The 26,651-nt window shown below is 44.5% G+C and overlaps 1 protein-coding gene across 5 annotated transcripts in view; it reads left to right on the top strand.

Annotated features, from left to right (window-relative positions):
* The window catches only part of GRM7 (glutamate metabotropic receptor 7), a 259,416-nt gene that overhangs the window by 209,203 nt on the left and 23,562 nt on the right, over positions 1–26,651 (top strand). For 4 of the 5 annotated variants that reach the window (XM_068694316.1, XM_068694313.1, XM_068694312.1 and 1 more), the window contains one exon: positions 21,618–21,864. In XM_068694316.1, coding sequence (XP_068550417.1) covers positions 21,618–21,864 — 247 coding nt within the window. Of the gene's footprint in view, positions 1–21,593; positions 21,865–26,651 lie in introns of those variants that run through there. The other variant, XM_068694314.1, reaches the window with a different exon arrangement.

The following is a 26,651-nucleotide window of genomic DNA, read 5'->3' as shown; positions in this document are numbered from 1 at the left end:
ACTGCATTTAAATTTGTGTGTGGCTGTCTCATAACAGAGATGTATTCATTTAAGCAGAAATTACTTGAATTAGCAGCCCTGCGGTGGTTCTGCAGTCACCGAGGGACTCTTTGAAGCCTGCAAGCATGCTGCTTTGATGTCTGGTGCAGAAAGCGAGGGATCTCTTCGCTGTGATGATCTGAGCCTCTTCATTCCCCTCGGTGGTGAGGACGGAGGAAAAATCTGATCTGGAAGACGGAAAAGAAATGGAAGCCAGAAAGGACCGTGTGTTTTGGCGGGGAAGAAAATGTCCTGACCCGCAGCCTGGGCAGTCACCACTGCCCCATTCTGCCACAGAGCAGCCACAGGGCTGCTGTGTCTGCTGGTCTCTTCAGACCGCTCGAGTCCAAACCCATAGGGATGGAAACTCCCTCCTTTGAAGGTCCAAGAGGACGAGTCACAGTGGGGCGTGCTGCTGCAGGTACTGTCTGGCAGGGGAGGTTCTGGGGCAAAGCCACAAACAAATCATTTGTCACTGGTGTTTGGGATAGCCATTCTTCCATACCACAGGCGTAGCTCGGAGCCGCCGAACTGCTTTGCCAGGTTATTGAAATGTGGAGTCAAAACCAGCTCCTCCTCCTCTATTTTGCCTTTGTGGCACTGGCCAGGAGCTGTAAACTTGTCAGTCGGCTGCCACGAAGCCTGGTGACGGTCCCCTCCCTGCAGGGGCTGCCCATGCTGTGCCATGCTGCCACCGCTGCTGCTCCCCGGGCAGGCATTGCTCGGAGCTGGGTGTGTGCAGGCACTGGATTTATTTCAAAAACTTGCCAGGGAAAAGCGTAGGAAAAGGGTATCTCTGCTCTGTGACTTCTAGTGCGTATATAAGTGCCTCTGGCTAAAAAGCAGAGTAATTGTGAAAGGGAAAAGCACGTGGGTGTTTAATGCACAGCATTGACATCTACTTTTTTTTTTTAAAGAAAATGTAGAACTGCCAGGAGAGCTTTACATATGAAAAGCAATGTCTGCATATGCCCATGCCTGTGTTACGCAACAGTTCCTATCCGCAGTGCAAACTGACAACACCTCGGCGAGGAGTAATTGCAGCTTCATTGAGTCCAGCCAAGCAATTACCTTGTTGACGAAACTTTTCTCTTTGCTTGCGTTTTGATATCTCTGCGATATCAAGCTTACTTGAACTGACAACATAATTCCTCCTGCAGAGCTGTTGCATCGACCATGCGACTGCTTTTTGGTGTTAGTGGGATCTCCCAGCTCGCTGTGTGTCGGTGCCAGCGGCCGCACGGTCCTGCAAAACCCATCCTTGTGAGCAGCACGAGCAGTGCCAGCAGTGGCTGTGCCTCAAGGCGGCCGCGTTTGTGAATGAGGGGCACCTGCACGATTATAAAACAGCTCTTCAAAGTTGGTTTACAAGGAAGTAAGCACAAAATTATCCCTTTTGCTCAGGACAGGGGAGGAGAAGTTTACTTCAGTATGGTTACAAATACTTTCAGTTTGTGTTAACGTATCTAAATGTTTATTTTGGATGTTCTGAGCATGTGAGGCTTGAGAAAAGCACGTAGCATGGATAGTGTGGCTTCCCTGAGGTATGGGTGTATTCCTACAGCCCTAATTCTCTCCCCATATGCATTTTTGGGGAGCATCCTGTTTCAGGGTATCAGGTGGGCTGTTTTTGGATTGTGTTGAAAGGTCATTTCCCTTCCTGAACTCTGTGGGATTTTTCCACACCAGCTTACCAGTGAATGATGTACTTTGCTAGGTCTGTGCTGCGTGTAGTGCGGTTTGAATTTTGCTGTAGAAACCTCAGTTCCCATTAATGCTCCTTTGTTTGAACAAGAGTTAATCATCTTTTCAGAAAAATCCTGTAGATCATGTCTGACATTCTAAGCCAAATGCTAGGAACTAAAGTATCACTTTGTGAGGAGATCATAACCAGTTTCTGAACCCCACGGGTATTGTAGAAACATAATAATGTTATTTTGAGTAAGAAATAATGGCTGCTGATTCCAGGCTCATCCAGGAACAAAAAGAAAACCATGAAGGGCTTATTCAATGCAACATAAGTTATGCAGATGTTTCTCAATTTTCTTGCCGAACTTGTATGCAGGAGTCAGGGTTTTGTTTGATCAAACCATTTCAGCAAAAAGAATGGGTCCTCAAGTACTTCTGTCGTTGCGTGTGGATGGGTTATGAAAGCAGTGTGTGCAAGGGTACTCAATCAAGGACCCTTGTCAGTCAGGCGCAGGAGCGTTGCTTAATGCCCTCACTTGGGCAACACATTCAGAGCTGTGTTTGTCTTCTGTTCATTTCGGAATAAAGAAAAACAAAACAGAAGCAGAAAGCCCACCGGCTAGGCCAGGTGTGCAGGGAGCCAGCCAAGGTGGGTTTGCCACGGATGTGCTCTGAGCACACCTGCAGGATGGGCAGCACAAGCATCCTGCGGGCAGCTAAATGCACCACCCTGCTCCGAACCAGCGGGGAAAGGAGAGAGAGCACACCCCTTTGGAGCTAGGAAGTCAGCTGGGATTTTACCCAAGACAGTAAGACTGAACTTACTTTTTGGCAAAATCAGTTAAAATTAGCTCAGCACTAAGTAACGGGGACTCTTGTGGGGACAGGTGAGGAGATTCCCCTCCACTGCCCAGCAAAACCTCTGCTGATCACGAAGGCTCTTGCAGTTTGTTCTGCACAGAACACAAAAATGTCAGATCTTCTGTGCATACGCGTGAGCTAAATACAGCTGGATTTGCAGGGAGGAAGCAAACAGCTATTCCTGAAAGTGCATTTTCAGTCTAGCAAGGCCACTTTAATGCAAGGCAAAAAATAGGTTTCACTATACGTAAGAAATGCTTGCAAAATATTGACCTGGAGGATTTATTTGTTCTTTTAAATGGTTTAAGCAGGCATGTAATAATAATAAAAGTAGAAATTATGGTACTTGGTCAAAGCAATTGCCTTGTATTTTGTCTTTGAGGCATAAACTTAGAAGGTTAAAAAGAAACAACAAGGAGTCCTTGTAGACTGAGCAGAAATTCTGTGTCCCAAGTGTACCCCGTCAAAAGGGATTTGGAGGATGTTTATAATCCTGCATTTTGAAACAATGGCTTTTTTTTTTGTTGTTGTTGTTGTTAATGTGTTCACATTCATCACAGACAAAGCCAGCGAGGCTCCTTCCTGCCCCACGGCTGCTGCAGGCTGGTGCTGAGCCTGGACACGGGAGCACCAAGCGCTGGAAAGGAGCAGAGCCCCGGCTTGGCAGGTAGCTTCAGGAGCCTGAAGTGCTGTTTGTAGAGAAGAAAGTGGCTGAGAACCAGCGTCAGAGGGTCGATGCCGTATGACAAATGAAAAGCCTCTCAAAGAGGAGGAGGTTAGCCTGCGACTGCCAAAAGAGAGATGCCCGCGAGCATATACAAGAGGAGCTGCTTCTGATGCATGGGCTAGGAGACAAATTGGAAGAGAAAAGGGAACCTAGGGGAAGAGAGCTGAGAAAAAGTATTTCTGCTGTTTTTTTTTCTGTGTTACAGAGGGGGTCTCGCTGGGGAAGCACCTCCCGAAGTAGGGATGCGGTACGGAGCAGGGCTGCAGCTCCCAGCGGCAGCCGGGGTACCCGGTCCTGTCCCTGGTGGGGAGCAGAAACAGGGAGCTCTCTCCCCTCTCCCCTCTGCGTGCCGGTGCTCTGACAGCGTTTCCACCTCAAACTGTCTTTGCTGCCACCGACATGCCCATCTTTGTATCCTGCCAGCATCAATGAAGGATGATCTGTGTGTTTTCCTTCCCTAACTGAACAGAGGAGGTAGGAACGGGGCAGTCAGCACCTGGAGACGGACCCAGCGAGCGCTGCTGCTGTAAAACACTATTTTTGAGACAAGGCCTCTCTTCTGGCAGAGGTTTCCCAGATGGATCTGTGTTGATAAGGTTGGCTGCAGCAGCACAGGAGACCCTTCTTGACCTCTTTAATTGTCAAGGTTTTATGAAGGATTTTTCAGTTTTAGCACTTTTCAGTTAATGATGTCAGGCACTTTACCATAAAATTATTCAGTCTGTGCTGGCGTTTGGCCTTTAAATGGCTGACATGTCTGTGGTGGCAAAACCCAGGGTGGGGGAATAAGGTGAAACTCGTATTTACAAAGAAGATGTTACTCACTTGACCCTAACCGTCCTTCTAATGCTGCTTAATTGCCCATTAAATGTGATCCATTCAGACATCAGCTGTGTTCTTCCGGAGTAGGAAACCCAAAGTTTCACCCTTCCCATGCCCCTGAGTCATGTAGTCCCACTGGTAAAGTAATGTCCATTTTGTGTTTATAGCAACTAAAAAATAATGTATGTGTGGTAAATTTAATATCTCAAGTGTTTGCAGGGTCTTCATTGGATTATGCTTAGAGGGAAATTTAGTTTTAAAAAAAAAAAATGTAAAGGGAATAGGAAGCCAAGAAACAAGATGAACAATATGCTATCATCTCCCTCTGATTGTCCGTGATTTATATTTTCAATATCAGAGCAACTTGTAATCTTTAATGGAGATAGTTAAATTAAATTTGAAGGCAAGATAATTTTTTTTTAGTAGTGGAGCAGATCCTGCTAACAAACTTCACTAGCAACAATAATTCAGCAATAAACTGAGAAGTAAAATGCGTATAATAGCTTAAAGCTAGGCTGTGTTAGGTGACGGTACCAGGAAAATCAATTAGCACAGGCAAGGTGGTCAGTGCTTAAAGCATGATCTGTGGCTGAGGTAAGGATGAAGTCGGTCCCTCCAACACCCAGTCCATCACGGCAGTCCTGTTTCTGGGTGCCACTGGCTGCCTCCTGCTCTCAGGTTTGGGCCCTGGCCGCATGCTGGCTGTGCAGGCAGTGGGTGGCTCTGGCGTGGAGCTGAGCAAGAGCTCATTTGGGAAAAAATGAACACATCTCCTGGACGTGCACCCTGGCAGCGCCTGCTGAGCACGGACGCTGAGTTGCAGACCTCAGGAAGGAGAAAGGTGGAGGACAGCCTTTATTCAAGTAAACTTCCCCGTGGGAGCCGGGCCAGCCTGATTTGATTGCAATCATACACACCGAAAAATTCCTCCTTTGGAGGCTTTTTGTCCCTTGAGGCCACGGGCTTGCATCCGCTGACAGAAGGTATAGTTTGTCACAAATTCAGCCTTGTATTTACAAGCTTCCTTGTGGCTTCTCATGCAGAGATAAGGGAACTACTAGATACTCAACATTTGTTTCTTGATACGTAATAAGGGATAGCAGACAGTAAATAAATCTCAGTTAAGTATAAAGGCGGGTATGCTGTGCAGCTGTGACTACAGCAATAAATAGATTATTTTTATCCAGTCAAAAATATATTTAATAAGTTACAGATACAGAGCAGAGTCTGTGGGTCATTAACTTTTGTCAGGCCATGGATTAGTTAAACATGGGAGCTGATTTGGTTCAAAACGCTTGTTTTTCTTACCCCTCAGTATTCTAGATTGCCTTCTGTGTAAGTACTTTGAATGAAACTGCTGATAAGGAGCTCTAAATAATTCATAGCACTGTGTAATGTTACCTCTGAGGTATGACGCATCGGAGTTAATTTCAGAGTTAATTTGGAGCTGGTAACGAGGAGTTGTGAGCCATTGTTCAGCAATACAGGCTGCAGTATCACCTTGTTAGATAGTATTGGAAAATGGTTTGGCTGTTGCTGTAAATTGTCATTGCAGCACCGAATGAGACAGATCCAGCTCATTGCTATAATGATATTTTTTTTAAGATGTAGTGTTTGATAATTAAGAGAGGAAGCTCTTTCCTGATGCTCTGGATTAGAGATCACAGGCATGGATGTCTCCTAACTGTACGCCAGCGTGGAGGATTGTGGAATGACTGGAATTGAGCAGGTCCTAAAATGACTGACCTCCTGTAATGAAATCTCATATAAACGGGCACCTAAATCGTCTTGTGTGCTGGAATTACCCCTTCCTGGTTTCGCATACCCGTAAATGCCCATCTGCATGTCCTGGAAGCTCAGGACTGCATAAACCACAAGGCAAGCTTCCCCCAGCATCTGAGTGAGGCTGGATCTAGCAGTTGCCATGGCAGCAGTTTGTTCTAATTGTGATCCATTAGTGGCAACAAGAATTGGATGGCTCAAGTCATTTAGCTAATTGAATGCAAACTTGGACAGCTCTGAAGGAATAATAGATAGAATTAACACCTACCAGTGCACACCTGTAAGATGTGAATAATTTGTCTCAAGAGATTGCAAAGCATTTCTGTTCCCTTGATGAGCATTTCCCAGCCTCGTGTTTCACCCTGGGCATGCTGCATGCCCCAGGAGGTGTACGGGTTCTGGGACAGCGACTGGCAAGCCTTATTGTGCTACCAAAACCCCTAAAACCCATGCTGGAGTGGGAGCAAAACCACCTCAGCATCCCTGTGCAATTTCTGCCAGAGTCCTGCTAGCCAGGCTTACCCGACAGGATGGGCGCTTGCATCCTTGAGAAGAGCTGCAACAATTCTCCTTGGGGACTGGGAACGGACCACTCCAAGAAGCCCGTTAGTTCCGTGCTGCCTTCTGTCTCGCCAAGAACAGCTCCACGGGCTGCCTGCCACAGCAGCCCCACCTGCGCTGTTTCTCTTTGCCTGTAGGTGCTTTTCAGCAGTAAGACTCAGTCCAAGTAATGATGTGTCCTCAAGTAAGTAAGAGGAAAGGAAAATCTAAACTTTTTAAATGCAGTTATTTTTCTTTCCTTTGCCATGACTTAAATTCCTAAAGAGAGCTGGTTTGGAAGGAAGGCTTCACCGCCAGAGCTAACCCCCTCCTGACTCCAGCCATTCCTTTATGCAGCTCTAAAGTACTCTTTGCTTTTACATTTTATAAAGTAAAATAATTCTCATGCTCATAACTAAATGTGAACCCAGTAAAAGTAGCTGATTGGTTAGAATTACAGAATGCTTTGTTCTTAAATGCAAGCATTAGATCCCAAACCAGAGCCTGACTTCATAGTCACTTGCAGTCTGTATGCAGCCCTGTGATAATGTTAATGGGACACTCCCAGCAAGAGCAAGTTTGGTCCTAAGTCCCAAACGCAATATGTAAATAACCTGCTTTAAATAATAATTACATTATAATTTAAAAGGTCAGTGAAAAGCTGGCTTGCTTTGTGTATATGTACTTATCAGTGATTTTTAATAACTAGTGCTCTACTCTTTGAAGGTCTTTAAAGAAACATAAGGTGAGTAAGATTAGCCTCTATCTGCCCCAACCCTCTGCTGACACCCGTTTGCACTTTGAGTTCCCCTGAATGTCTCCAAGCAGAATAAGATCTTATTCCATATATTGCATATAAATTATATTCTCAGTATAGGCTTCAGTCAAACTTCTCTGACATTGAGAGTAAGCTTCCCTCTGACTTTATTCAGCTTATGGCCACAGTGGTGGAGGAAGCCCGAGATGCCCATAGCTAGCATGAGGAAGGGCACTGCTGTTAGTACAGTTCGGTTCTTTGTGTTAGATGAGCAAGGTATTTATTCTGGGATTGGTTTGAGGTTTTGCCAGTTGCTCTGATGCAGAACAGTCCTTGGTGGATGAGAAATCAAATTCTCCAGAAAATGTTACCAGGCCTGATGAAGCAGTTGAGATAAATGTTTGGAGGTTAGGATGTTACTTTAATCTTAACTGCATGTAACTTCATAGTAATGTCTTGGAGAAGTCAGAGGGTATCACCATGCTGTGTGTTCAGAAATATCTAGCTGTTGCTCAAAGTTAGGACTTCCAGCTTTGGAGGAGAGTAAGCCTTGCTCTTTTGGGAGGGCCGGAGGATTTTTGTTTGAAGGGTGATGGTTTGGGCTTGTTGTTTTTTTTTGTAAGCTGGTGTGTTGGTGCATCAAGGAGGTTCAGTTGCTGAAGAGAGCGGATGCGAAGGGAATCTATTAACTGGACTGTCTCAGAAAAAGAGCAATTTTATTTCAGAGAGTGCCTTCCAACTGGGTGAAAGTGACGGGATATAAATAAAACATTCATACGGCTGGAATGGGGAAGACAAAATTGAAGGTGAAAGGACAGAAAAAAAAATGAAGCCTGCTCTGTAAAATGAATCTTCTGTGCAGAGTCCTGCTTTTCATTAGGAGCATAGCATGGACCGAAATATCTTTCTTTTTTTAACTTGTTAAAACTGAATTGACAGCTCAGGAAGACCAAGCCTCCATGGACCAGGACTGGCATGGGTGCTGTGCATGCACATTCTCCTTTCCAGCTCCATCCAAGCCCCAGCAAACTCAGAGAAAACACTTGCACAGGGAGAGCTCCTCTGCAGTCCTGGCAGTGCTTAGCCCCTCTTGTAAAGGGGCTTGGGGACTTGGCTTTTTTGGTTTTGCTTTGAATTTGCAATATTAGCTTACTAGACTACTGCGTGTGATTATAAAACTATAAAAGTGCCTATATTCCGTTTGGTTTATAAATTTTATTTTGGAAGAACTGACTGAATGAAATGAGAGGGCTGTTTGCCTTCATAATGCAAGGCTGACTGATTTACCATCCAATAAAAGTAAAGAAAATTGTAAAACCCAAAATGGTTAACACTATATAGCAGGGGGGGGAAGCCATTAGTGCATTTGCGCCTCTCTTATTTCCAAGCTATGAATAATTTTGGCAGTATTTTCCAGCACTGCCAAGGCAGAGCAGCGGTGTGCTATCAGCTGCACTCGCAGACGCTGCATTGCCATGACAACCTTGTGCAAATGCGCGAGCTGCTGCCGCTTGTCAAGTCCGGCATCACTTGTGACCTGCAGCTCAACGAAAGAGCCTACCTGCATAATACACGCCGTGGTATCACAACTGCCCATGCAGATACAGGCATGCTAAGTGTAAAGAACCAACCTGGGAACTCCAGGGAGTTTCAGGAGCTCCCTCTGCCTCCGGACTTCCCTCCTTGTCCTCAGAGGCCGACTCTTCGCGCTGCACCGAGGCACTCTGCACCTCGTTGTTCTTCTGCTCCTTTCAGCAGGCCCCTTGTAGCAGCATTGCGTGCATAGAATGGAAGAGAAATGTTTGGTTCTTCTGGCATCTGTACCCTGATACGCTATTGCAACGAGGTCAGAGTACATTTGACTCAGTAGGTATGTTCAGCCTAAACCCGTTAGCTCCACGGGACAGGGCACGGCTGTAGTCTTTTGACCAGAGGACCCATGGGGAGGTCACGCTGTGTGCCCTGACATGCAGACATGGAAGACCCCATTAATCACTTTTCTGACACTGTAAATTGTGTGTTCGGTTTGGCTGAAGAGGAGGCTGGTAGATGTTTTACTGAATTAATGCATACTTCTGTGCTGCTGGAAAGTTTGCACCTGCAAAAAAGTTTGGCATGTCCAGGAGAAAGTGCTCTTCAAAACTGCTTTATTATGCATGAATATTTATGAGGGCCATAATGTTTTGAGTTTCCTGGTCTACCTGCCCATTTGTATGTTTACACACATTAGCCTACTGTTCATGTTTATAATCAGTGCCTTTCACTGGATGTTCACTCCTCCATCTAATACAAATGGAATTGGCTTGAAATCATTTGACCTAAGTTTATTTCTATTCCAGGATACGTTAATAATTTAAGAAAAATCTGAAATAGCTTTGCGTCGTGTTCATTTCACAACTATTTGGTGCAGAAAAATTGTACCTGTGGTAAGGTTGTCCGGCCTCTGCCGTTATGAGCAGTGTTGGTTCCCCAGGGTGTTCCTGGAAGTGCTCAGGTCCCACACGGCCATTTCTGCAGCTCTGGCTTGCCAGCATTTCTCAAACGGAGTGCTTTCTTACCACTTCCACAAATATTCTCTTGAAAGCTGAAGATAGAAGTTGGTAATTTTGGTAATTACAGGAATTAGATTACCCAAAAAGCTTCAGTTTCTGATCACACCATCTCGAATACCCAACGTTGTGGCAAGGATGTGAATTTGCCTGGCTCTGGGCAGCAGTCTGTGCTTACTCCTGCGGTGGCTCCCTTGTGCAGGTTGCACACGTGCCCTGGGATGTTGGTGTAGCTAAGATGATAGCTGGAGCTGCTCACCTCAGGTGCAGAGATACCATGCTGCAGGCAGAGTATCCTCACTTCATTTTGCTCAAAATTTCAAACCAAGTATTGGATGTTCTATGGTGTGGTTTGTTTTTTTTTTTTTTTTCCTTTTGCATTGAATTATTCAGTAGTTAAAGTGAGTAAAATTAAAGATTTCTAGACTAGTGACGTTTGGAATATAAGAAGGATAGCAAAATCTATTTCATTTGAACTCTAATCTCTGGTCATGTATAAAATGAATAAAATGCAATAAGTGTGGAGAAATATGATTTATAACAGCAGCTGAAGTCTGGCGCTGAATACCCTAAAATGCCAAGATTGTATGTCAGTCAATTTAGTAGTGTAGCAGTGAAGGTGAAGAATGAAATGAAGTCTTTCTCCGATGATGTAATCTTCTGAAAAAATGACAGATAAGAATTATTTCTGGCTCCAAAAAGCTAAGTGCTGAGCCACTGAGAGAGGGAAAAGCCATTATTTTAATAATAGATATTATTTTAATAATAGTCAGGGATATCTGTTACTTTTGTTGCACTCTGTGTTTGTCTCTTAGTGATTTGTAACTTATTTTATAGCTATTATAACAAACACGAATGGCAAGCAAGGGATATTAGGCAGCTCTGAGGACTGATAATGGGTGTCTGAGCTATTTGCATCTGTGCTTGAAACGTGCCCAAACTCAGCTGTGATTGACATTTGTTATCACCTGATGGACCTTCTCTGACCCAGCGAAATGACTTGGTGGGTCCTGGGACACTCCTCTTCTGGACAGACACCCACGCTGGACAATGGCACAGCACAACTGAGATCATTGTAGGAAAACTTCACCCATTTTATAAATTCTTCCATTGGCTTGTGGACTTGTAATTAGCGTAGAAGAAAAATAGGTGCATCCTGGAGCTTCCATGTTCTCCATACGTGTGTTAACAGGTAGGGGACCAGGAGAGCCTGTCCTTGCAACTGGATGTGGGTCGCAACCTTGTCACCGCCTCCAGCAGCCCACCAACCACCCTCGGATCTGCTGCGGGACACAGCTTTCATCACCACGCTGTACAAAACGCGAGAGAAGATGAATCCAAAAGGAGACAGCTCTTCATCCTATTTCAGCGGCGGAGATGCACAGAGGACCTTGCTTCAAACAGCACTATTCTTGCAAAAAGATTGTTTGGCTGGCACATCCTTCTGTGCCAGATTACCACTTCAAAGAGACAACAAAACTCAGAATCCTCGTAAAGTCAGAGGATGCCGTCAGTTCCAGGGAGGCACAAATTCAAAAGCACTTTAATCTTTTGTTGACTTAGGACAGGGCCATCACTGTTTATTTCTTGGCTGAGCAACTCCTAAACGACTCTAAGTAGTTCATGGGCATCTTTATTGTCTCGGTAACTGATACAGGAGAAAAATAGTTCCTTTTTTTCCAGCAGATGCAGAATCCCTGCAGTATATAGTCTGTATAAACTAGTTGACTCATGGGATTGTCTTTGATACTGTTTCAATTTCTGTTTTAGCCATTTGATGCCCTTTGAAAACAGCAATGTGCTTTTCCATTGTTGATCTGTCCAATTACCTGAATAATTTAATTTCTAGGAGATAAGCTCCTAGAGTTTCTCTGAAAGGCTGGAGAGACAAAATTCCTCCTCCATCTGCATCGTAACCCTCAGATCAAGTGCCTTAATATTTAGTATTTTGTATTACCATACAAGTTAGGGGTAGTATCCAGAAATATTTCTTCTGATGTATGCAAATTCCTTCCTTGCATAAGGAAGCTTCCATTATAAGAGAAGAAGCTGTGTCTTTCTTATCTGAAATAGCTAGAACATTAAAAATACGTACATTTATTTCATCTTTATTCTGTGTGTTTGCCTGTGAAATGCAAGCTGAAAAACTAAATGTATCGGGTGCTCTGATTTAGGAAGCAAAATTTTAAGTTGGCTTTGACAGTGTGACATCAGAAGGAGCAGTTTTATACTGTGGGCAGAGGGAATTGGAAATTAGTCCTGTTGGAGCTGTGTGCTGCTCTACTGTCTGCCTTTATATTTGGCCTCTGCAGGTGGTAATCCTTCAGAATATGACCCCAATTTTCCTTTTGTTATGCCAAGCCTCCTGCTGCTAGAAGCATATTGAAGTGTAATTCATCACACCCGTTACCTGCCTAGCTCTGGTATGCAAGGAAGCCAGGAGCCTCAAATACGACGGCGTTGACAGACGTGGCTCGGGGATTATCAGCGTTATCCCTCACATCCCCCACGTGGTAGCTGTGTGCCTTGTCTTGCCAAGTCTGAAGGAGGGAAGGAGATCCCACCTGGAGCTGTGGTTTGGGGCACTGCACAGCTCTGGGCACCTTCTTCTCCCAAACCTCTGCACTTCATAACGTGGCTGGGAGCAACCCCAACCAGGTGCGCCCAGGCCCTCGGGTGACCTGAGGAGAAGTGGGAGGCCGCCAGTGCCTGGAAGGGCAGCAGGCAGCAGGACGCGGCGTGGCTGCTGATCAGGCTCTTAGATGTCTTGGGGTGTGCTCGGTTGGGTGGTGTAAATGCTGTTAACGCAATTTCAACCAGTTGCTGGTAGCTTGCTGTCAGTGCTGGGCAGGTGCATCAGGAAGGTTGGATGAAAGTCGCAGTGCGAGCTGCAGAAACAAGGTGCCCGTTTGGGTAGTTTCTGAGGGCTCTCCAGATGAAACAGAAAGGTCTTTGCCTCTCTGCAGGGATTTTTTGAAACTAGTGCATGTCAGAAAGAGGCTTTATCCCCAGTGAAGTAGGTTGTGCTGCAGTGTTGGAGGGGATGGAGGTGTGTGTTGTGCTGCTTCCATTGCTCCCGTGGCAGCAAACACTGAATTTTAGTCTATCACAGAACGAGAACGGAACTGGGTAGCGGTGAATTATTATTTCTAGTTCTCAAAGTCAACATTTACAGAAGTAATTCTTAGGCTGAGTCCCCTGTGTGTTTACTTCTCCAGGACAACTGAATATTGACATTAAATGTGGTATTTATTGTTAACAGCCAGTTCACCTTTGGTCACCTTTGGAGATACAGTTGTGGAAATGTAGCTGATGAGCTGATGTTGCATCGCGTACAATGTGCGAGGCTTGGCTTGCTTCCTGAGGCAGTTAATGACATATTTTGTTTTCTGCTTCACTGGTGGCGATTCTTCAGGCTTGAATCTTTTCTCATCTCCTATCTCATTCTTGTAGTAGGAATTGTAATTGTCTCCAGTTGAGTGCATGAAAGAAACAAACCCAGGCCTGGTTTTGTGACCATGACCCATACGGCATTCTTGTGGTGAGCTATTATTTATTACTTTTATAGTTGATTTGGAACTCCAAATTTCTATTTAGTTAAGGACAAACACGCAGATCATATTAAATTAAAATAAATAAATAATAATAAAAAAAGACCAAGCAAAGAGAAGAGTGATACTTAAATATTATTTGCAAATAATAAAATAAAAAATAAAACCTTCAAAGGCATATAGACCTGTTGGAAGAAAAGTGTCTTAAACGGCCCTAACAAAAACTCATTTTCCTTAGATCTTTGAACTTTTAACATTTCTTGGAAGAAGATAGGCAGCTGTTTCTCCCAGCCTGTGTGAGAGGATTTTCTTCTGGGCTTGCCGTGTTCCCCATGGCTCTCCAGGACTCTTTCCTGCTCTCAGTGTAGTGGGTAGGTGTTGCAGAGCCTGGCAGTGGGTTTGGGTTTGAAGCTGTCACCACAAGATAAATATTTATTGCTGCTGTCACTGGGTTTCAGCGCTGTGCTGAGACAAGCTCTTGCTTAGTGAGGGCCAGCAGATAGCCGATGACCTCTAGAAAGAGTGAGGTATGATTGTTATTAGTCTGTGTAAAAGAAATGTAATTTGGGGAGCTACTTTCCAAACTTTAATCTTCTTTACTTTCATATCTCAGAAGGGATTGTGAAGCTATTTTGTAGGTCCTTGCTTTTTCTGTGGAACTATTTTTGTTTTTCCATTACACTGAAATATACCCGCAAAGTTAACTGGCAGTTTTTTCTGATCTACCAGATATAATGTTGTGAGATGTTCCAAAGGACACTAACTTAATAGGCAGACTATTTCCACTGATGAAAGCCATCCAGACTCAGGTCTGCTGTAACTAGCCGGTAAAACGGTTCCCGTCAGACACACAAAGCTCCTCTCCAAGCTGCAGAACAAACATGTTTTTTAGTTGAAAATCAATTTACAAAGAAAAAACGTATGCTTACCTCATCACCTTTTAATTCTACCTCAGTCCATTTATTGCCTATTGAATTGTCTTAACCGCGGGTGCATTACATATTTCTGTACAGTGGCTGCAGTGGATAAATGTAGGGGAGATAGAGGTTAATATGCACAGTATGCCGTAGGCATTAGCAGGTGAGCAGAGAGACTGCAGAAGGGCATTTCAGGTTGAATCTGTAAAATCTAAGACCTCCTCCTAACCTGAGAATTGTTCTAAATATTGTGATCTGTGAGGTCAGAAAAGGAGACGGCCTTAAGTTGGGGTCAAGACCCTACTCCGTTTCTGGGCTTCTTAAACCAAGACACTGCACGGTGCAACTTCAAGGAAATGAGGGGTCTTTAGAAAACAGGCAGCGCTCGCTGGAAGAGTTTCTTACAAAGGGCTCCAAGCACGGAGCTGCTGCATGCATACCATGCTGTGGGGCTGCATGCCTGCCCCCAGCCCCAAGGCACCCTGAGAACAGCTCAGTGCTGGGGCCATGCTTCTGCCTCCTGCACCCTCCCCTGCTCCAGGCGTGTGCCCAAAGCGGCTGCTGGTGAGCTCGGCTGTGCCTTCACTGAGCTGCCCCAGTGCTGCCAGCTTGCAAAACAGCCAAGGCTTAAAGGGAAATTTTCTGAAACGAAAATCCCATCATTTCCTCCAGTGTCACCTTTCATATAATTACCGAGCGCAGAATTTTTAATTAAATGGTGTGACTGATTCTGTGACATTCCCACAGACATTTCACAAAGGCTATTTGCGTGCCTTGCTATTTTGTACAGTAATAACTGCAATCAGCATAACTACTATGATTTGTTTATCAAACGTCCCTTGGGTAGCATCCGTTGTCATCTGTAAAACTTGGTGAGCATCACAATTTACATACCATTGCCGGGCTCACGGCGCTGTTGAGTTGTGTTGCTGAAGCACCATCGATGCTCACCTCCGCAGGAGAGCACGGTTGTTCCGTGTGCTGTGGGAAGCACCCACCAGTCACAGCAGCACAAAAAGCACGGCTGTTGAGTACTTTCTCCCACCCCAGTAACATCTTTCCTGCTCACATAAGTTAGTTTTTCCCCAATGGTCAAGAATGTTAAATTTTGTAAGCCGCGCAATTCTGCAAAAATCAGGGATCAAAAGGTGCAGTTCTTAAGCAATGGAATTAACAGGTTGAAAAGTGAGGGGAAAAGTGTCTCAAATAATCGTCCTTCTGTACCCCAGCACAGAGGGAGTCCTGAGGGCGTGCATGGCCACCCTGCTCTGAATTACAGCGCTTGGTTGCTCAACCTCACAACCTTTAGTGTCTGTTGTAGGTACACAGCTCGCGTGTGTTGGTATGTGCACATACCTTTCGCCACCAAGATAATCCAATGCTACAAAAGCACGCTGACCTACTGGCACCACGTGGATTGCAGTAATGCCATTAGGAGTGGTAGGCTACAATAGTGGCAAATGCTGTGGTCACCATCTCTCATCTGTTAAATGACCTCCTGCAACTGCAAATCTCTGTCCTCAGGATCACTTCCCAGATGTTTGCCACTGTTGTATAAAATGTGATCTTCCTGATAACTAGCTGGGGGGAAGCTGGAGCTTGGGTGTATTTTTTTGTTGGTGGTGGTATTTTGTTTTGTTCTGTTTTCCCAAAATAACGTTGAAAGAAAGAGAAACCTCTTTCCCTAACCACCGTTAAAGCCTTCTAATCTAGGAAAAGAGATTTTGTTTTGTTTTGTTTTCAAGACTGCTCTATTCTCTAAAGGGCACTGCTAAATGACAACTTTAGCAGATTATGATGCTTAAAAGGATGGGGATGGAGGCAGGGGTCCTGGAAGTCGTCAGCAGATAAGCTTCAGGGCGGTGTGGTATTATTTGCACTTGAGCTGGTACCATCCAAGTGAAGAAAGCAAGTGTATGTCTGTATCTGCAGAAGCCAGCGGCAGGAACCCGAAATGCATGCGTGTGCTGTTGGAAAGCCTCAGTGGGGCATGAAAAGAGGATTACTGAGCCAGGTTGGTAAAGAGAGCTGACAGGATTGCTTCACACGAAATATTTTATATTTCTCAGACAACAGAAGTGCACATTCCTTGTGGAAAGTCATGGTTGCCTGGGTAAAGTCGCAGTTGCCTGAGACATCCATAAATCAAGCTGTCTGGGGACATGGGGAAGGCACGAGCTGTGCCAGCTGGGCGCCTTTCTCTGCTTGGGGCACGGTGCTGCCCTCCCCACTGTTTTCCCTGCTTGGCACAGCCTTGAGGGTTTGGAGAGGAGGATGCAGGAGGCTGCCTGCTGCCTGCCCCTGAATTAGGGTGTTTTCAGGGGTGCTTCCTGACTGGAGAGCTTTATGCAGTCATACCTGCCCTGGGTCCTGGCCACGGTAGCAACAGCCCATGTGGCCCCGTGAGAAACACAACGTGGCCCTTTGTAATGGCTTGGGTGGGTGATAAATGGCCAGCACCTTGTCTGGAGACAGAAGGCATTGGTTCTTTCTACGCAAAGCTGATCTGCAGTTGTAAAGGTACAAGCCAAGCCTCCACTGGAGAAAAAAAATAATAGATATTTTCAGCTTTTTTCATGTGCCTTTAAAGTGCTGTGGTAGCTCTGGTGGCTAAGGGGGAGCATTAGGCACTAAAGTGTCTGAGAACAAATTTATATTCAAGTCTCTTTGCTTTCCATATATTTGCAAAAACATAATGCAGTGGGAGCTAATTTTAGTTTTTATTAAAAATGTTTCTCATCCTTATGTTTGCATAACATAATGTAGGGGATGAGATGAATCTGCAGATGACCTGCAAGAGTCTTCTGGGAGATTTATAAACTGTCTACTTCATCTATAAGAACATTTGTTTTAATTCCCATATAAAAGTGAGATAAATTGGTTTGTGATAACACAAGTCCAAAAATATCTGAAATTACCCATTTATTTCCATATTACAAAATAACACAATCCACTGCCTAATTAGAAAGCCTAATTAGATGAAAGGAGCAGTTGCTCCTGATTAGACTATGAATGCAAAAATTAGCCTACAAAAAGTACTGCTAACTAGAAAGACTTCTCTAAGAAATGCTGCTATAAGTTCAGTTATTATGAGCCAGCAGTTGGAAATCTATCCACTGCATTAGTGAAGACTGATAGGTCTGATCCTGCGGTGCTTTGCTTCTGAAAGCAATCCTAACTCATGCAAAATTGTCCATTGATGTAGTTGGTGCTATAAAAATTGCCGGTTCTTAGATGTGTGTATTCAGGACCAGTCTAATTTTCTCTCAAGGTTTTTAAGGTAATTTTCATCACTTGCATGAATAAAGCAAGAATCTGGAAAACATGGAAATCTAAAATTCAAATGGAAATCCTTTATGTAAAATAAATGATAAAATCTAGGTGTCTTTGCATGTGAATGATATCCTTAGGGTTTAGTTTCTCCAGTGCACTGCTTCAAAGTCTGAGGCATTTGTAACGGCAGCCTGTTACGTTTAACATTAAGTTAAAAATCATTAGAATTTAGTGCCTGATTGAGAGAGAGGGGGAGAGACAGACATGAGAGTAACCCTCTGGAGTGAGTTTCCCTGGGTGGTGCAGCACACGTGCCTGCAAACCTCCGCAGAAGTGGGCTTGCAGACCAAAGCGGCATTGCTCTTAGGAAGCTTTGGTTTCCACCAGAAATACTTAGTTCAGTTCCAGTTCCCATTCAAGTCAAGGTGGCGCCGCTCACACTGAATCTGAATCTTAATTTCTTAATTTTACCTCAAGTTTGGAAACTAGCAGGTTTCACTAACCATCTAAAAAAGGCATACAGGACTTGCTTTGTCAGTTAAATCTTACCCTTTGTATTTTAAATCACCAATTTCCATTCATTTAAAATGCTTTCAGAGAGTTTATCAGAAGAAGTGAAATAAGAAATGAAATAGTTTCATGTAAACTGCATTTTTATGTTTGACTGGTAAAACCACAAAGCAGAGATAAAATACATAAAACTAAGGTTCTGCATAATAAGCATATCTATTAGTTTCCCTTATCTGTATAAAGCTCCCATTTGTCATGAGAAGCATTATGTGTCACTCATCTTGCCTTGTTCTACAAAAGCTCTCTTCTCGCTCTCCTTTTATCTCCCATCAGCGTTTGCAACGTAGCATCACGCTGCAAGACCCCACTGATTAAATAATAGTTTAACCCTCACCCCCGTAATAGCATGAGGAAATCTGGATTAATGCCTGCGTGCACCTGGATAAAAATGTTTTGTGGTGCTCTGGAGGCTGCAGCATTTGGGATGGCAGCAGTGTTTGGAATGGAAGGATTTGGGATGGTGGCAGCGTTTGGGGTGGCTGTAGTGCTGCCTTCAGGGGAAGTCACCCCAGGCTTGGCCAGGCTCCTGTTACAGCCCATGGAGAAGCCCCGGGGGAGGCCACGGGTGTCTCCACAATGCTTTTTGAAGTAGCTCCTACTCAAAGTGCATCTTTCCTCCTGCGTTTTTGAGACCCTCTGTTGCTGCCACACACGGCGTGCTGGTGGCAGCCAGCTGCTGCTCCTCGTGCTGCGGTGATACAAAGTCGAACTGCGTAACTGGCAAGTTCGTCAAAACTCCTATGGGGAGCTGCTGGGTTTGTTGCTGAAGAAGAAATAGGATTTGAGTGGAGAAAATCTGCAATCAAACATAGATGTGCTGTTTCTGTCTGTGGAACGTAAACAGCTAATTGTGTGTGAGGCTGGCAGTGCTGTGCCAGTATGCCAGTAGCTTTTTTTTTTTTTTCCTGTCTTTCCTTTTCCCCCCTCCTCCTGTGGTCCAAACTCCTGCTTTCTCTGTAAAGGTTTTTACGTTCTCTAAGAAAGTCAAAAATTAGTTGTAAGATATTACCATGCATTTTTCACCATATGGCTTCCTGAACAGGCGTGCTGCGGGTTGAAGTCATTTGAGAATAGCGCTGAGCACGCCACCCCTTAGCGGTACCCATGTATGTTCTGTACTGGTGGCAGAGCCCCTCGCTAGCACAGACCTTCCCTAACCTCGTAGAAATGCAGGTCTCATACTACTTAATATATATTCACCACCTGTCAGGTTTAGTTATGTACCTTGTATATAGAAGCACATTATTCAATGTGTTACAGAGCCATGTCCTTCTCAGACTAAACCAGAAGGACTGCAGATGTTGCGTTAGCTGGCTTTCTTCCGAATTATTGACAGAGAGGTATGTGGTCTGAATGCTGAGCTGAGTCCGACAGTCCCTAGGTGTAATGTAATTTGTCATGTATGCAGCCCACAGCTTCCCCAGCTTCAGAGGCGCTGTGTGCCTGCAGCTCCCAACAACTGCAGGAGCTCTTTATGAGCTAGAGATAGTAATTACCTTACTTAGCCAGGATGAAAGCTGGTAGAAGTTGCAAACATTTTGAGGATAAAGAGGGCATCTTCCTGCCTATCCTTCGGTCCTTAAATTTCCAATTTTCAAAAAGCTATTAATTTAATAAATATTTAAATCAGTGTTATTTACACCAGAGCAATGCACTCAACCCTGACTGAGTTACAGGTTATTTGCTTGGATGTAACCGAAAGGAGGATTAGCTCCAAGGAAACTAATGCACAGCAAACTGCCTTCTGTTTAAAATGTCCTTATAAGATGAATATGCACTGTGCTTATATATATAGAAATCAAGAAATGGAATATGCATACGTAGTGCAACAACATTCAAAGGCAAGGTATAAGGTGAGGAATGACTAGACATGCAGTAACCCTGCAGAGAAGAGCAGCAGGCAGCACTACTGCCCAGCTGCACAAAAATAAAACAGGGCTTTGGACTGGGTGACCCCTCATGCTGCCTTCCAGCCTCGAATTTTGTAGCTTGGCTCAGCATTTCCTCGCAAAATGTGAAGGGTTATTTCCTAATGGCCTGGCTTTGGCAAAATTCTGATAACATCAGTGTCATTTCCTTCTGATAATGAGTAAATAGGAACTGAGAAGGCACTTTAGTTTTTGCCTGTGTGGATCAGTATAGAGAGATGTCTGTGCACAGCATGTTTTTTATATTTTCCATAATGCATTTTATTGCTTCCAGTGGTCATCTTAATCAGTATGATAGCAACAATTATGTAGCTATAACTAGCAAGTCTGGAGACAATCATATTTTTCCAGATACGACAATTTGGAAATATCTGGGTAGGGTCAGCATTTTACTGTGCCATTATATTTATTTATGGAGCTTTTCCACCAGAAGTTCAAACTGATTAGCACTGAACAGAAGGAGAAGAGAAAATAGTGTTTTGAAGGAATTATCCACAATGTGTAATAATTTTTGCATGTGTATAGATTTGCCACATATTTAATTTTTGAACAGGATCTGTAGGAAGCTTGCTCCTTTTTCAGCTCCCTCACACCTGCATTGTGCTGTCTGTGCCTTTTAACTCAGGAAAATCCTTTCAAGTTACAAGAATTGTTCTAGTCCCTCTATCAAGTGTGTCTTCTAAAAAGATAATTAAAAAAAAAAAAAAAGGAAAGAAAAGAGGCTTTTCTAACCCTATGGATTTGCAGAATATGCTTTAAAATACTTGTGGTTTCTCTGAATGCTGGTCTCATGGGGGTAGCTGTTCTCTGACTTGCATATATACAATTTTTTCATAATAAGCATAGCTAAATGACAGGAGCACACAAATTGTTATGTATTTTCTGCAGTTATTTCAATGAATTGTACAGAATTGAAGTATAGTAAAAACAAGAAAAAAATCATTTTTTTAAAAAAGGTAAGTTTTTTTTTTTAAATAGCCTATATTATAGTTTTAGTGTTCTTCTTTATGATGTACAGTAGAGCTAAGTTTAAATTTATACCAACGCTATCAAAATCCACATCTGTTCTTCACTCCTGAAATAAAAAGGACCTATGCCGTAAGCATACCAGAGAACTTGTCTTGTTAAAAGGCACCGAATGTTTCTATTGCTGACCCTCCGAAGGGGCTGCTGATCCCCCGCTAGCTGGTGCGTGTTGGACCTCACGGCATTTTGCAGTGTGGAAGTTTTGCCCCTTTGGTTGAAAACTCTTTAAAAATTTAAAAAAATAATAATAATTAATTAAAAAACAAAAAAAGTTTTTTAAAGGTTAACAAGTTCAGCACGCAGTGTCACAGCCACTGGTCAAAGCACCAGCACGAATACTGAGAATTGGGGCAGACAGCCCCACCTGCCCGCAGTGGTGCCCCAGGAGAGCCTGGGCTGCTCGGGCTTGCCTTGACCACTGGCTCCCGTCTGCTCACCTTTCTGCTGCCCCTTGCAATACGCAGTGCTCTGCTGCCCTGTGTTTAGCCCACCGCAGTTACATTGATCGTATTTAATGCTCTGAGTACTGCAGCCTGCTTCCCAGTCATCTTATTTGTAATAGTGCCTCATGTGTTCTGTCTCCTAGCTCTACATACAAACTACCACACTTACAATATCCATGAACTTAAGTGCTTCAGTGGCCCTGGGGATGCTTTACATGCCGAAAGTGTACATCATCATCTTCCACCCCGAGCTGAACGTCCAGAAGCGGAAGCGCAGCTTCAAGGCTGTGGTGACGGCAGCGACGATGTCGTCCCGGCTCTCGCACAAGCCCAGCGACAGGCCCAACGGCGAGGCGAAGACGGAGCTCTGTGAGAACGTGGACCCCAACAGTGAGTACCCGCCTCTCCCTGGGGTTGTGTGTGTGTGTGCTGGAGACCTTGGCCAATGCCCGAGTGCTTAGTATCGTTTGGCCTTTGCAATTAAAGATTTTTGATGACTCGATTTTATTAAATTCTCTCTTTCCTCCTCATTTTTTTTCGAGTTGTGCCAGTTGGCAGCAACTCCTCGCACAGGGTGTGGTAGCTGTGAGGGACTCCTCCTCCTTCCCCTCCTTGTGAGTGGCAGAGCAGCAGCATCCTCGAGCACCTGCAGCATCCTTCAGCCTGGGGGACAGTTTCCAGGATGGAGGGACAGGTGCCAAGCTCACCCATAGCCCTGCTAACCTGAGCTACCATTACGTTTTCTGCAAAGTTTCTTTGCAAAAAATCTCACCACCCCAGAAGTTCCTATTTAGGGATTTTATCCGGTCCCGTAAAAGTGAATGCAGATCTTGTCATTGATTTAAGAGGATAATAGATCGAAAAGATGCTTCCAATTTCCTTAATGCACAGAGCATGGTATATTGTAGCACAAAATTACATACTGAGGCCATCAAATTTGATTTGCATTTGAATCTGGAGGGAGCTGAGGAAGGAGACAGCTGCAGAACTTTGTAGCATATTGGAAAGGTTTAGGCATGTCTGCAGTTTTTATGAAAAACAGATCTGAATGTAGAGAAATGCCCTCTCCTTGCCCATGATCCGTTCATCCATTTGCTGCTGAAATCCCTGCCACTTCTTGTCTATTAAACTGCTGTCTGAATATCTGCCTCAAAGCAGAAACTCTGCTGTCAAAGCAAAGTGGGAACAGCTAGCAAATTATTGACACAGCACTTTTCCTCCCTTTATTCACCCCTAGAGTGTGTTTCTGTGATGTCTTATCATACAGGTATACAAAGCATATTCTAACTGGAAAAACAGAATTTGTCTTCACAAACTGTGAACTGTCTTATGGGGCTGGCAGACGCAGGAGACAGCGAGGAAATGTTTCTAACAAATTAAGGGCCGTCCCATGCCTCCTCTGAACAGAACCTTCACCGCATGAGGAAAGAGATTTATTTCCTGCCGTAGGGTATTAGCCAGCGGGAGAGCTGCAGTCCTCTGCTACGTCAAATGTCTGCTAGGCAGCACGAAACCTTTCCGCTCTCTGTCCTTGGTTCTTCTCCACACCATGGTGCTGGGGCTGAGCCCTCCCGTGTGCAAGCAGGGCAGCTCCTCGCGGTGCTCGGGGAGGCTCACGGCCCCTTCAGCACGAGGGGGAGCAAGGAGGAGGAAAGGTGAGGAGGGAAGGGGGTCCCAAAGCCAGCTAGCAAGTACTGAACTGTATTTCAGTAATTCCTGGTCTGGTCAAATGAAGTGGAGTGAGCCTCTCCTTCAGAAAAATTAACATAAAATAAAAATTTTCATTTAAGGACGTAAACCAGAAGAAGAGGAAAAAAGTTCTGATGACAAAACTTTCGATGTAGAAATAGAGGTGTTGCCCTGTGGGAACTGGTTTTTGGTAGTTTCATATTCTTGGTTTTCCCTTCTGATTTCTTTTTCCTGTTCTGCATCTTATTTGCAGTTTCCAGACTTCTGAGAATACTTTCCTCCTCTCCTCCCAAAGCAGTCAGATTTTTCCCTGGGAAGGAGATGTTTTTATTAAAAAGAAATAGTGCTCAGTTAAAACCCCATATTTATTACAAAACAACGTTTTCTCGCCCAGGGACTATATGCCAGAATGCTCTTTTAAGAGGCAGTAAAAGCAGTAAGGGGCAGATTCCCCCACTTGCCGTGGTGTGCAGGCTTCTGCCTTAAGGATCCAGCCTTCAGCCCTGGTTTTGTTAGCACTGGTGTAAAGCTGGTGTAAAGTCCACTGGGAGGGAAGCCGTCACAGCTCTGAAATTGATGTACGTGACTGGAAAGTGATTTCTCTGAGCTCTTCGGCTTACATGGAAGACTCTAAAGTCCCATTTGTTAAACTTAGCCAGTCAGGAAACATGCAACCTATTAATTTAAATGTCTTTCTCCAAATACTGAGCTTTTTAATATTTAAGGTTTGCAAAACAAACAAACAAAAACATGTATTTTTGGCATCTTTTTGAAATTGGTATCGACCCCCTTGCCAATAAGAGGAGGCGGTGAGCTGGCCATGGCTTGCATGGGGCTGGGCATGCTCTGGCTGCCAGCTCTGCAACAGGCCCCTTGGAAATCTCTTAGGCTGAAAGTTAATTAATTGAGGGCAGTTAAGCAATGAGTCTGAGGCTCGCCAGCACAGTGGAAACAAACTTAACTGCAGGTCTGGCTTAGCTACCACGTGTTTCCTTGGAAGCATAAAAGTGCAGTTGGGTTTTTGTTTGATTTTCTGTTGAATTTCCTGGTGATGCTGCTGTTCGTGGCTTGCTCAGGTACTGGAGACTGGAGTTGCCATTTTTATTGAAAATACACAAATATTTCATATCTTCTAAGAACAGATTAACAATGAGCTATCAGCATGGGATTCATGTACCTCCAAACATCGGGGAATTTGGTGACTAAGCCCAAATTTCTAGCCTGTCCCACTTACATGGCCTTTAAACAGAGTGAAAAAGCAAAATGTGGATGGTTCTACAGAAAAACAGCTTTGCACAAAACCTATTTTTTTTTAGTATTAGCTTGAAAAGCCCTCCTAATGAATGGAAGATCTGCACGTAAAATTGGACAGCCTGCCAATTACCTGAGGCATCAGGAGCTGGTGAGCCCCAGCAGCAGGGCTGAGCTTGGGGTAGAAGCAGGGCACGCGAGCCTCAGCTGGTGGGCACGGGTCCGAGCTGGGAGAAAAGGTGCTGAGCGCTTAGGAGAGGCGTGGGCTCAAGCACTGAGGTTGCAGAATAAGTATAAAAGAAACTGTACTAATGTGGGAGGAAACCCATTTGAAATGCAGTGACCTTACATCCTGCCCACCAGGAGCAGGGACCCGTGGGGTTGCAGCTTTTGCTTTAGAATGCCTTAAAGTGAGAAATTTCACAGGCTGAGCTTCCCGGCCCTGACCTGGGAGGGCTTCCATGCTGAATCGGATATATTAAGGCCAAGCTTCTCAATCTATAGCTGTGCTCCTTGTGACAACTCTCTTAATCATTCCAGCTTGCCATCTGGCATGTGCATGCTTTTACTCATTCAACATCTTTTTTCTGCTAATACATGTCTGCATCTGAAATGTTTTGCAGCAGATTAAGATGAACGGAATTTGGTGCACAGCAGCTTCTGCCCGTGTAACAAGTTCATTCTGCTCTTGTGTGCCTTGCTCAAATTTCTCGGTGTTTGGGAAGATGCTTCTCATCAAGCCTGAAGCTGAACCGAAAGCAACTGCTGGGCTCTGTGTTTGTTTCTGCTGCAAGAATAGGGTCAGAGCCCAAGAAAACATTTGAAACTCCAACCCATATTTAACTTATATTGAGATTTACATGTAATTACTCCTTCTCCTTAGCCGCTTGCTTTAATTCGTGGCTTTCCCAAACACAGCAACAGTGAGAACAGCATCGCTGTTGTTTGGTAATGAGGTGGTTGCGCTTCTTGTGCGCTGGACCAGCAGACCTTCCTGGGCAGGCATTTGTTTTTTGGGCATTTCCCTCTTTAAGCAGCAGTGCCCAGAGCTGCCCGGCTGCTGGACATGCAAGGGGCTCTTCTGGCCTGCAGGAATTGGGGTGGGCTTGGCAGTGTGAGGGGGGTTGTCTCCCACCATCCCCATTATCAGTCTCACCACCTGTGAGAGTGGCTGTGGACAAGTCCACACACATATTTTGCTCTTCTTGGAGCTGATAAAGCTCTGAGATCAAGGCAAGTGTTGCAGCAATGCCCATTAGTATATGGTAGTGAACAGGAGGCGTGCGGCATCTCTGGCCAAGACTGAGGGCATCGAAGTGACAGACAGCTGGAAAGGAAGGGCCCCTTGAGGGGGGACATTCAGGGGGTTTAGCTGAGATCTGTTGAGAAGTGGCAAAGGATTGGTGACCCCGTGTACTTGCCAGAAAATTTAGGGTCTGAATAGCTGTAAGGGTCTGATTTTCAGTAGCATTGTAAGTCCGTGGGCTTTTAAGTTAGCAGGTGCTCTGAGAGCTCAATACCTATGCAGGCATCTTCAAGATGATTTTTTTTTTCTCCTTTCCTTAGCATCACATAGAAATTACTTGGCAGATGATTCTATTTTCAGGAGTGGAGTGCATTGCCTGCCCATTTTCCTAAACAGAACAGGAATCATTTGCAAGTTTCCATTTTAAAACCATGCTTTCCTGAGTGCTGCAAGCTTCTCTCTCTCTGACCAGCATGACAACAAGAACAGTGCATGTCAGTTCTCATTTTTCTCCATGTGCTGGGAATGGACACTGACTTCATCATCAGTAAGCTGTGAATAGTGTCTGTGGGCTGCAGACACCTCTGCAGATGTATGGGCACTGCTTTGCAAATAGTCCCGTGCTGTGCTTGTGTATTTGTTTGTGCTGATCCTCAACACCACTGACATGGCATTGCCTGTTCCATCCTTCCAAAAGACAAAACTGAAATGGTTGTCAGTGATGCTGAGGAACCCAAGAGTGAGTGCATGGACAAGGAGGGACTGGGGAGTGTTAAAATGAAACCAAAATGCTCCAGAGTTCGTTAAAGGGAAAGGAAAAAAAAAAAAATCAACCAGACCTGCCCTTTTGTGGGCAGCTGCTCCCATGTTCAGAGGTACCTGAACTTCTGTGACCTGGTTCATTGATTTCCAGCCCAGAGCTAATTTTGTGTATTGGCGTCTCTCAGCTTTCCACTATCGCTGCTCTAATCCGATCTCTTCAGTCAGATTA

Source organism: Anas acuta, chromosome 11 (assembly GCF_963932015.1).
Source record: "Anas acuta chromosome 11, bAnaAcu1.1, whole genome shotgun sequence".
Classification (NCBI taxonomy): Eukaryota; Metazoa; Chordata; class Aves; order Anseriformes; family Anatidae; genus Anas; species Anas acuta.
This window is presented reverse-complemented; position numbering and strand designations above follow the sequence as displayed.